Source organism: Plectrocnemia conspersa, unplaced genomic scaffold, assembly GCF_051122295.1.
Source record: "Plectrocnemia conspersa isolate PC_06_02 unplaced genomic scaffold, ASM5112229v1 ptg000006l, whole genome shotgun sequence".
NCBI classification, from domain to species: domain Eukaryota; kingdom Metazoa; phylum Arthropoda; class Insecta; order Trichoptera; family Polycentropodidae; genus Plectrocnemia; species Plectrocnemia conspersa.
The window spans coordinates 2,999,971-3,012,832 of NW_028277170.1; the positions used below are offsets into that span (position 1 = coordinate 2,999,971).

The 12,862-nt window shown below is 33.2% G+C and overlaps 1 protein-coding gene across 3 annotated transcripts in view; it reads left to right on the forward strand.

The window, feature by feature from the left end:
- The first annotated feature begins 1,097 nt into the window (after positions 1 to 1,097).
- Positions 1,098 to 12,862, forward strand: part of Imp (IGF-II mRNA-binding protein) — a 58,841-nt gene continuing 47,076 nt past the window's right edge. The window contains exon 1 of one of the 3 annotated variants that reach the window (XM_088187627.1): positions 1,098 to 1,399. In XM_088187627.1, coding sequence (XP_088043753.1) covers positions 1,308 to 1,399 — 92 coding nt within the window. In that variant the 5' untranslated portion in view covers positions 1,098 to 1,307. The remainder of the gene's footprint in view (positions 1,400 to 12,862) is intronic. The other 2 variants (XM_088187629.1, XM_088187625.1) reach the window with 2 other exon arrangements.

A 12,862-nucleotide genomic window follows, 5' to 3' on the forward strand; every position in this document is an offset into this window, starting at 1 on the left:
GTGCCAACATTCAAGATTACCAAACGACAAAAAAAAATCAATAAAGCCGTTAAAAAACTAAGGGCTATATTAGAATACAACTTAAAAAATGATTCTATTCTTGGTAGAACTTGTCGGATTTAAAAAGAAAAAAAAGGAAAGCTGCGAAGAAACTAAAGCAACCTATAAAATACTCGTCGCCAATTAGAAACGGAAACAATAAATTGCAGCTCATTTAAAATTTAAAAAGTATTCACACCATACGATCCTGCGATAGAAACTACAATAGATACAAAGGAAATCGTTGATTATTTGAAAAAAATATTTATTTACTTGCGTATTTGAACATTGCAAATAGAACAATATGCGCGAAAGAAATATGGGGATCGCGCTAAAACAATTTTCAGATTAGTTGTGAATTATGGTGGGAGTTAAAAAAACATATTTCATATATAATAATAAAATACATTGCATTAATTTGCTTTTTTTTAAAACGATCAGCTACCTACTACATAATTATGTTAATATAAATCACCGTTCATTGATATATTTTGTTTAGCAAATCAGCAGCTTTCATAACGTTTTCATAAATAAAAGTATCCATATGCTTTCGATTTTTAAATCAAAAATACCTAATAGCCACATTATTATTTGATAAAACTATTTAAAAAATATACTGTATGAATATTTATTAATATATTATTTCAATCAATTGTTTTTTTCAATTGTTAATATTTAATTAAATAACTTTCCTTAAAAAAATTACCTTTCGTTAAACCATGTGCAGTCGATTTGTAATCAATTTTCGTGTGAGCAATTTTCGTGTGACCAGCTGCCACGTGAGCAATGATCTCCGAAGTGGTCCAAAACTGTTGGACCACCTAACAATTGTGCAAGGACGCCTACGTTCCGCACCAGATGCGTTGTTTTCTTTATGAGCGGTTTCTGCTGCTTGAATTAAATAACAATTGATAAAAAAAATTTGATTTTCGATCGCGCGGCGGAAAAGCGCTGGGAAATACGGATAGCGCCACCGGCGATTTAGCGCCCGTGCGTGCGCCGCGCGGGGTGGGGGTTGTGCGAGGAAAGCGCCGGGGTAGCGTCGGCGCTCAGTGCAGCTCCGTCCGCCGTGGGCCCCGCACCGTTCCCGTCCTCGGCGGGGTGCTCCGCCCCCGACGCCCCCCACTCCGCGTCGCCGGCCTGTTATGTAACGAGCTACAACGCGCTACGCCGCCGCATTATTGTCGCGACCGCGTGTCGACGCGAACCGCTAGCGCCGCGCACACGCATCCGCGCGCCCCCGACGCACTCGCACGCCGCCGCCAAAGATGGCCAACCTGGACCAACAGTTTTCCGACATGTCGCTCTCCCAGGAGGGACACGACCAGATCTTCGAACCTGACGACGCAGACACGCAGAGGTCGGCCATTTTGATATTTTCTCATCATCTTCGTCATCCGCCATTTTGCTTCATCCATTTATTTTTCATCGCGAATGCATCATCGTCTTTTGGTCTTGATCGCGACGCGTACGTGCAACAAGTGCGCGCGACCGGCGCTTGTCAAAGCGCGGCGCGCGACGAGGGGGCGTCGCCGGTCGCACGCCCCCGCGCTTTTCCCTGACGACGGAGCGTGGCAACCGGGAGAGGGTGCGCGTTCCGCGATCGCTCCACCCCCAACCGCGCTTTGGTCGTTATCGGCGTTGTTATGAGCGAAGCGATTGTGGCCGTAACTTTTGATTTTCGCGCCATATCATTCTGCGCATCGTCGCTCTTGGCCGTTTTTAACCGCCCATTGATTATTTTTTTGAATTTAAATACGAATAATTTCGACCATGATTTATAATTTCAAATATTATACAATCGTTTTAATATTTTAAGAGGAAAAACGAATAAAAACACAGCTATTAAACGATATGTAAAATTAATATATGTATAATATGTGGCCAAAATCATATTACAATTTATGTACAAATTTGGTGGATTCTAACAGCTCCTACTTTTATAATTAACTGTCATATCGAGTTTGTTTTATGGTTGTTCTTAAACTGACATAAATGAGAGAGGGGGAAAAATAATATTTTGAACTTTGCGTTTCCAGCTAAATAAACCATAATTTTGTTATTAATATTGATTAAGAGTAATAGAATTAACTAAATCGGATTAACCATATGTATAATTTTAGAGGATCATATATAAACGTGTCCTTAGAAGTTGCTCTCATCTAATAAAATCTTCGCGTGCTCATATTTATATGAATCACCACCAAATTAAAAAACATGATAAAATATTTACTTCGCGCGAATTTTGTCAATTTCGGTCATATCTGATATTTGAAAAATATTTTGATTTTAGAAAATCTTACCAAATAAACCATAATTTACTCGAGAATAAATATTGTGACTAAATTTTTAACCCATATATAAACGCGTGCTTATATTTTTATGTTAATTTACCCATCATATTCATCTTACTAAAATAAACTGATAAAGGTGCTACTTATTGCTCGCTACATTTTCAAGCCCTTTCAATTGTATCTCTTTTTTTTAGTATAATAGGTAGATTAAGATAAACTATTTTTATTAAATGAAAATTGCATAAAAAATTGCGCAACACAAATCATCGGTAATACTCACATTATAAAATGTAGTAGAATCAACCAAATCGGCATTATTTATTATACATATATGTATTTTAGAGGATCATATATAAACATTTCCTTAGAAGTTGCACTAATTATCTAATAAAATCTTCGCGTGTTCATATTTATATGAATCGTTCATATTTATATGAAACGTGTACATATTTTTAACCCATAAATAAATGCGTGCTTATATTTTTATGTTAATTTACCCATCAAATTTATCTTATTAAAAATATCTGATAAAGGTGAAAGTGATGTATGTATTTATTGCTCGCAACATTTTACAAGCCCTTTCAACTGTATCTCTTTTTTCAGTTTCTTGTAAGATTTTTTATTATAATAAGTATATTAACATAAACTATTTTCATTAAAGGAAAATTGTTTAAAAAATTGCGCAACACAAATCATCGGCACTAATCACATTATAAAATGTAGTAGAATCAACCGAATGGACATATTGGAGGATCGTATTAATAATTGACAATGTATCGCTTGCGAAATTTTGTCAAGTCTACGATTATTTCTGATTATGTTATCCAAATAAACGTTTCAATTTTAGCAAATTTTGTATTGCGCGGTCAAGTAGAGAAAATGCCAGCTTTTGCTCCAGATAATAAATTGTTGCACGACTAATAAATTTAGCCATATGTGTGAATTTAGAGGATCATTTCAGATCCTTTTATTATATTTATGTATTTCCCCACTATTGATAAACTGTAAATTATTTAGCTAATAACTAATTGTATGATATATTAAACAAAATATCAAAAAACATACATATAAAATATAGTACAAATAAAAAAATAAGTATAATATTGTAATTAGGGTCTTAATGTACGAAGGTGTTTCTTTATTCCGTTAATAAAATCCGCAACTTTATTTTATTTACAACTTTAGTTTCTCATAAGAATATTATAAAAATTCAAACCTCCATACTGTCTAAAAAACTGATGTAAACTTTGTAGTTATAGTAATCATTTCTGATAAAATTTGTCGTGTGATTATTTTTATTATAAATAACATAAAAGAGGGGTAAATTAACAGAAAATTTTGTGTTGCACAGCTAAATAATTTATTAGAGAAAATGGCTAAATTTCGTTTTCGGATCACGCGAATAGTTTGATAAAAAGTGCATCTTCTAAATGTTTATAGAATTTTTATAAATAAATTCTCGCATGGTAATCAACCAAATTATGATAATTTATCGATCCAAAATGTATTGTTCCCAAAACACAACAAAAGTTATCTAAACTAGACGATTAACACGGTTATTTATTAGTAGCATGTTAAATAACTTGTTCGCTACGCGTAAAATTGCCATTGGGTTAACGAAAATGTAAATAAATTATAATATAAAAAGTTGGAAATATCCACACGAATATATATCAAATTCTAAAAATTGAAAAACTATTAATATACCTAAAAATTCTACCCACTATTAATCGATCGCTATATATATTTATAGTATTCGATATTTTTATATATAGTAATGTGAAACTCCATTTATAAAAACTATGCCTAATCTTGCATTGATTAGTTGAAATATTACCTCAAAGATATTCACCCTCATAAAAAAATAATATTTTTATGGGAACTCAGTGATTAACTCTTAATATATTCAGAAGGAAAGTTAGTTTTATTAATTGAATTTGCTTCAAGACAAGGCAGCCTCGTATCAATAATGAAGTTTGTAGGTTTATTATTGATATCGAAGGCTTGAAAACCACTGGAGTTATTTAAAACCGCTCGGAAGTTGCAAGCGGCAAAATTAAATTTGTCGTCCTACAAGTTGCACTATTGTTTGTATCCATAACTTTGCCACTGAACTTTCTAATATTAGAATCGATTTATGTCAAAATAAATAGTTTTTTTTAAATCAAAATACAGATTAATAATGGGTGGTTTTTTAAATCAATAAATTAGTCTTATCTAATATCCGAGTATTAAAATTTTGGTCCTGTCTGTAATAGTACTTAAAAAATCACCACACGCGATTTTACAACTTTAATATTGGATGAAGTACATCAAAAGCGAAGCGTGTTAGTTACACAGTAAGCTCACTAGGGAATGGAATCTTACGACCGAGCATTTTTATAAATATTAAGTAAACAACAAATTTTAAAATATAAAATGTTTGATACCATAGTACGTTTTTTATTCTCTAAATCTAAACTCCACATTAAAAAAAATTGCGCCCCAAATTTAACGATAGCAGAATTTTTACGCGTGAACAATTTATACGAAATTGTATGCTAAATTAATTTCTTAAAAAAGAACTACGGTCATTAAAAACATTTTTTGAGTGATAGGTGATTCACTAGTTATCCGTGAATGTCAAAGATGGATTATAAAAAAGCGGTTGAGAATTTACGATATCAAGAATTAATATAATACGATATCAAATTTTTAAAATTCGCCAAACAATAATAGCAACCTTAAGACAATACGCAAAATTTACTTTAAATTATATCAAGGAATTTGCCAGGAAAACTTTATCTCATCCACTTTATTCTATAGACCTTGCTCCTTCCGACCACCATTTATTTCGATCCATTAAATACTTTTCAGACGAAAAAAATTAAAAATGCAGACGATGTGAAAAAGGGGCTATCGGAATATTTTGAATCAAAGCCTAGACATTATGCTAATGAATTTAAAAAATTACCAAGAGGTGTGGGAAAGGTATATCTTTAGGAGGAAATTTTATTAAAAAAACGACATTCATTTCTGGATTACATTTTTTTTTAATAAAATTAATTATTTTACAAACATACTAATTATATATACGTACTAGACAAGCTACTGGTTTTAAACCATTTTCATGCTTACAGTTTGATATTAAATAAAATGTTGGTAGTTATACTTTAAGGTAAAAAACAATAAATGAAGTAATAATTTGAGTACATTTCAATGTAGATCCGGAACCATTGATTGTATGTTGTATTTAGCATCTAAAGCAATATGTGCTTTGGCATTCTGTTGCTTGTAAATATTTAAATATAAATTTGTTTTTATCGTAGTCACCGATACACGAGATTAATGTATTAGTGTGGTTTCGCGAAATATTTTTATAATATTTTCTATTAGTATTTGAAGGCTAATATGCAATTTCTTAAGATTAGTATTAGAGGACAATTTAAATAAGCAATATATAAAATAATTATTCCATAAAACGAATTATTTGTGCATTACTGTTAAATAGATTAGGTGCGAATAGGGAACACCCCATGAATAACCCTCTGCAACGAATCCCTTTCAGATGAACGCTTCCGAAGATTTATCTTATTTAAATACCCATATCTCTTTAAATCGCGCCGTTTTTATTATATAGATTCTTTTACCTGTATAAGAAGTTATCAAGTATATTTAATTTATTGTATGAAAAATTGATTCTACAAATCTTAATTTCGAGTAATTCAATTTATTAGATTCGATACAACGAATGCGTTATGTAGAACCTCGCTAATTTTTTTTTGCTGGGATTTTTGGCTTCTGAAAAGCGATAATTGTATTTTGCGGTCTCCTATTGTTCAAAATTCAGTTTCAATGTATATATACCGTCCAATTCTTGCTTCTTGGAAGTCGTAAAATCGTCAGTAAAGCCGCCGCCGTACAACCATACCACAAAAGGTAAACTGAGACCACTCAGTTTGGATATTGTATTTTAAAACGACCAGCACAATAAACGAGTGGTATAATAAGTCTGACTATTGACCTTATAGACCTAGGTTCGAATCCCAAATGGAAATGTTTTTAAATTTCTATCGTATCTAGGAGATCGGAATTATCGATTATTATATAATTATAATTCCGATCGATCATCACAAATTAGGTTTACTTGGATTTTCTTAATCTTACGGATCAATATCGTGATGAATTATTAAAATCGCGCTAGGTTATATTGTATATTAAATAATAATAATAATAAAATCAAACTTATAACAAACAATAATCATAATTAAACGAAGTGTCGATTGATTGTCGTTACTTAACCTTTACACGCTAATTGCAATTAATAACTACCTTTTCAATATTATTAGTTAAATAAGATTAGTATCGGAAGAATAATGACTTTGATGTTTGATTACTGAGAAGTGATAATGATTGTTTTTGCGGATTCCTAAATCTTCTAATGCTCGCTTTTTAATCGTAAAATCGTGCCTTCGATGTCGTAGTGGAATTATTATTTGAAGAGTTCACATTTAAAAACATTTTTTATACCATTTCCTTAAATACTACTAATAAAAACTGTTTTATTCGTTTATGCAGTATTAATAAAATACGGTTTACATCCTTTTTTGAGAAGCAGTTCTTGTCTGGTTTCGAGAAGTCGCCACATATTCATTAGACAATTTATTACTTGAAAGCGAAAATATATTGCATTGAGAATTTGCTTCTGTTCTTTGATTTTATAATCCTTTTATTCAACAAGGTTTATGTTTCACAATGTTAAATTGGTACGTGGTATTTTGTATATATTGTTGTGACATATTTAGCAGATGTCAATATCAAAAAATTATATAAGTCACACCACGTTATAGTTTTCGCTAACTTCTTGCATTACAATATATTTATCTATACACAGTTTTTGTTCAAATTACTTTCAGTGACTGATGTTCATAATTGCGATTTAATTGAACGTTTCTCAATATGTATTATATCGCATGATATCAGATTGCGATCAACAAACATTAGAATTTGTCTACCGATTATTTTTATATAATACGAATTTATACACACTGGTCATTAATACTATAACTATCTCGATTCTACGTTGGCCATTGTCGACCACCTGTCCTCACATTGTGCGATTTAATGTATTTAATTTTTGCGCGCGTTGTCAACAATTCGTATATTAGTGGTGACTAGTAATTGAACAATATTTTCTTTCGTCATGTTTTATCATATCATTCTTTCGAAAGATTCTTTTTTTTGGAGAGAGTTTTGGGAGAATTTTGCTTCTTTAACAGATGTTTAATTTAAAAAAATTAAACATTGAAATGAAAAGAACCGGGTTCCCGGGTCTCAAAATATGAAAAACATAGCTTAACTCGTTTGTCATGTCACACCTAGTGATATTTACAGTCCTAGTATAAAAATAGTTATATTTTGATTTATTTATTAAGTATAAAAGCAAAAACATGTAATTGGGTGTAACAGGGTGTTGAAAGTGTCCAGTAATCGGATCCAAGCGCTAACTTTATTGTTCGTAGTAACATTCTTCTTTATTTATTATTAAATTTGGACATCAAGTCGACGAACTCTTGAGCCTAGAGATGCTGTCTTGAAATTCTGCAAATCACATCTCAAAATCATTAACATTTAATTTAAAAGTACTGCAGACTACTACATCCGGATATTTAATTATTTTAATTGCCCGTTCCTGGCTTCTAAATTAATTAAATCCTTCTCCGAACTGGTCAAGTAACAAGTTTGCAATATGCAGGGGCTTTATTTAATTTTGCACCGTTGCGCTAAAGCTTACTTTCAAAGGCTTCTATGTATCCAAACATAAAGTCAATACTTTTGTAAAAACCTTGTAATTCTAAGTTCGGTTCATGCACAGGAGATCTCTAAAAAACATTAATGTATTGACCCACTTATGATCATTGCACACTTTTCATTAACTTCCTATAAAAACGCGGAAAATTATTACTTATGAAGGGCTTGAGCAGCTTTTAAATTCTGACATTAAATGTGAATCCAGCCTTAGAACACAACACTTGATGGATAAAGCAATGTAAAGAAACAAGTGAGCGTCCAATAGCTTCCATAAATATAGGATGCCTCATATGTCGTCACTGACACAACTTTGTACATCAATGCTTAGGTCACTGAATGCTTTTATAACACAGGATATTTTTGTGTCCTTTTTTTATTAATCGATATCATGTACATATTTCATTAATTATGAAAAATAATATCAATTAAATGACTGCTTCTGGATCTTTTGCAGCCGCTGATCCTTTCGATGATTCGTTAATTCGGGCGGTATCTCGGCTATAATTTAGCAAATGTTATGTGCTCCAACGTTTCGGGTTTATCGGCGTAGACACGATTAGCGTAAACTCACTAAGAATAATTCAACGGCGTTAAATCGCATGATTTTGGCGGCCAGTTTACGTCACCAAATCGCAAAATAATGCGACCGTTGAAATTTTCACACAAAACATTCAATGTTGCACCCGTATTATTGAAACCACTTGTCTTCAATATCAATATGACGCCGCCTGACCACAATGCGCACCACTTTTCAGTCACTTTTCTGTCATATAATTGTTTCTCGTGAATCACATGAGGATTTTCTTCGCCCCATATGCAACAATTTTGCTTATTAATATACCCAAAAATGTGGAAATTTGCCTTTCCATGGTCTCTGTGCTGTTCTTTGTTATCTGTGCAAGTCCAAATGCAAAATGCGCCAAAGGGAGCCATAAGGAAAGCCCAAAGGTCTTCAGCCGCAATGATGCACAAAGTTTAACTATATCCAGCCTCTTTAAAAATGTTCACTACGTTGCGAATTGTTCGCTCAGTAGGACGATGAAATTGGCCAGAATCTTTCCGTAAATTTTGATGCACAGTTCGTGCAAAATTGTTATTTATGTAGAACCATTGAATAATTTCAACGCGTTGAGTGATGGTTAAGCAATCCAATTCGTAAACGTGTTGTTGCAAACTAACATTTGATACTTTGAATGCGCGTCATTATTGACAGATATCTGATTTCCAGTGCTGCCAATATAGGGAATTCGGATCAACTTGTATATTAATATATATAATAATATAATAATTTTAAATTTATAAAATAATAATAATCAAAGCGAGCCGCCACTGATTCCCATACACTTAATATCATATTATAATTTACTATAACACATTCGGAATTACCGTTGCCTACTTATTTAAGTTATTACTAATCAGCTTTTATGTAAAACAGTATGAAAAATGGATTACCCAGTACCTGATTCAGTAGTTTTATCGAAATCGAAAAAGAGATATTATTTAAATTTATATAAATATTTTTAATTGATGCTGTATGTTGTGTTCAGTCTGATGACATTCTTACTGAGTGGTAGCATCTTTATTTTGTCCGTCCGTAAGCAATACATGTTACTATAATGTCTTGCGTGTCACCTTTGACACGCGTGTCGTAGGTTCGCTATTACTGTTGCAGGCAATAATAATCACTCAACGAACATTTATATTTTTAGATCAGTGCTATCAACTTTTCTTAGTCCGCAGGCCATTTTTTCTTTTGCAAACATTTAGGGGGCCAAAAATTCTTTTGCTGTGGGGAGCTTAAAAAAAAGATCACTTCGGATATTTTTGTTCGTTTACGAATAGTATTTCAATTGAAATATATAAAACATAAAAGCGCTCGAACCTACTGTCTCGTTACTATGGAAGCATACGCGTATATTTTAATATGCGAGCATAATGTGTATTAGCTTTGATCGAACCTTCATTTTAGTTTAGGCGGTGAATTATTATTACCTTCATCTCACCGGTGGCGTTGACTGTACATATGGTGGATTATTTCATATATCAGAATTCGACAAATTCGTATTACATTATTATAATCATATCTGAATGATACAACGATATAATCTGTATCATTTAAAAGCATTGACGACGACCGTGACTAAGCCCATGAGTTTAGTTGGCCCTTTTCATTAGTATGGTCTGTTTTTTCCAGTTTTTTTAGATCAATGGCTGGTACATTAGAAATCGTGTAATACGCCTATAATGCAATATGGGAAGGGGAGGCGTGTCCCAGTCCGGGACACCCGATACAGCAGATCTAACTCAATACCTCTTTATTAATACGCATACACTGTACATCAAAGCAGTGGGTATTATGCGGACGACAATTATTATAACAAACCAGCGCCGTTGTTGGATTTGTGGTAGCGTATTTGCGTAAACTTGAACAGGCGCTAACGTAAACAGTCGACGGATTGATGGGTTCATGGGTATAAGCGGCTAAGAGTTTATAATAATTACATCACGAATCTTGGGTTATGATATAAGCTAGTCATCAATTAGATCATTTCTAGATTAATATGATACACTGTACACATAGATATTGTCGTTTTAACGACCAAAACGATTGGTGCCGCTCAGAAGATGGCTGTCAAACAAGACCGGTTCTACAGTCAGATTCACTGTTGATCTCGACTCATCGCCAAATTCACTTTCGTTAAAACTTTCCGCCGCTAGTTGTATGTAAATAAATTAATAACATAGCTTACAAAGCCATGTCATTTTAAAGGAGTTTTCACCACTTCTAGAATTCCGCAGGGTATCAATCTGGACCACTGTTCATTATATTTTTATATGCCGATGATTTGAAAGTGTTTAAAAGCGATTTTTGCCTCGTCTGTTCTCAATTACTCATAGTTTTTAACTATTCGAATATTGAATAAAAATGCATGGAAGTATTCAAATATATTCATAATTATTTTCTCGGATTTTATCGATATTAATTTATTATATTTAAGCGATTTATGCCAATAAGTCATTAATTGCATGTAAACTATTATTTAATTATTGGTGATAAATCATTAATATGCATAATACAATACTATCAAAAGGAAAATCATTAATTTAGTATTATATACTTTTTGATCAGGGACGTCATTTCAGCTTTTTTTATCAGCAGAATTAAGATCAGCTGTGATTGAATTAATTCAGCAAAATATATAATTTTATCGAATTTATTGTAATATTTAAAACGACTTTGATATATAACATAAATTTTGTGCGGATTTTCATATAAATTAAATAACTAGAAATAAACTGGTTGAAATAAAATCTTTGTGTCTTAAAACAACAAATAAAAAACGTAAGTTAAGCGTTAAACGATAATAAAAGGTGGGTCTCTTCTACGTTTTGTTTCGTTCAACGAACGAATTCTGCTAATTTCGGTCATAGTAGACACAGCCGGTAAATGTTTTTTGTATGCGTGTAAAAGCATATTTTTTTTTGTTGATGAGAAGCGTCCCATTAGCCATTAAATTTAGAGCGGCACTAGTTACTCGGGTATATTGAGATAAAACGACTACATGTGTTGCTCAATTATACAAATTTGAGACTTTGATCATTTTCATTATTATATAGAAGATTTCTGAAATATCTCTGTATGAATGATGAAGTTTTATTATTATTATTTTATATATCTCAGCGCCTTTTTATTGGAAGGTTGGCATTATGATTCGTTTTGTTCTCCTAAAAAGGGATGCAATGGACAATCTTTCTATTCTCGAGGATTTCCAGTTGGCATGCCAACGAGGACATCAATGATTTCGAATTTGAAATAAATAAATTTATAAAAGCACATGTTGGATTGACGTTAGTTGTATAAGATTTGATGTATAATTAATTTATTAACCTAGTCTCCGTCACACTATTCTTGCTCGTGGAATTTCTCTTCCGGAAGTCGTTATTTTGTGTGTCGTGTGTTTTCGTATCGAATAGCAGATGTCCGACCGTTTGAAAAGCATTTGGAGAGGCGCTCATACACACCGTTTGGGCATTTGTGGAAGGCGAGGTGAGGTGAGTCGGCGGTAGTAGCAGTATATAGTAACCTTGCTCACACGCACATGACTCACGCCGCGCCTGAACCCAAAAAATAGATAAGAATCAGAAAAAAAGAAAGAACGACGACCTCGATCCTATTTTTGGTGTTAGCGCGACAGACCGGTCGCTGACGAAAATACACCGTCTACGTCTGTCTTCTTCTTCTTCTCTCTTCATCCTCCAGCTTACATTTTTACTAAAATTCGACATATATAATGCACAATATAGGCCGGGCGGCGAGCTTACCTGCCCTACCTGTTCACCTCGGTGAGGTAATAAAACCGCATACCTACCTATCTACCCACTTTTATCTACCTACCTGGAAGCGCGTTGCGAACTTTGTTCCGCTTCTTACGAAATACATATTTCAAACGCTCGTTTGTGTCCCTTTACCTGCTGCTTCTGTTGCCCTTTGTCATCAGGGGGAAGAGGAGGGAGAGGGGGGTAATCTCTCGCCCCAGCAAACAATGCAGGACCGGTTTAGACGAATTTTTGCATTTGTATTTCCGGTTCTCTACTCCGAAATTCCATTCCAAACGCGCGGTTCTTTTGTCGATTCTTCGATGGAACTGGTAGGCGCTCGCTTTACTTCTGCAGAGCGACAGTAGCAATCGACACCTAAATTAAGTGAGAATTAAGTGAAGACGCCTAGTGAGAAAATA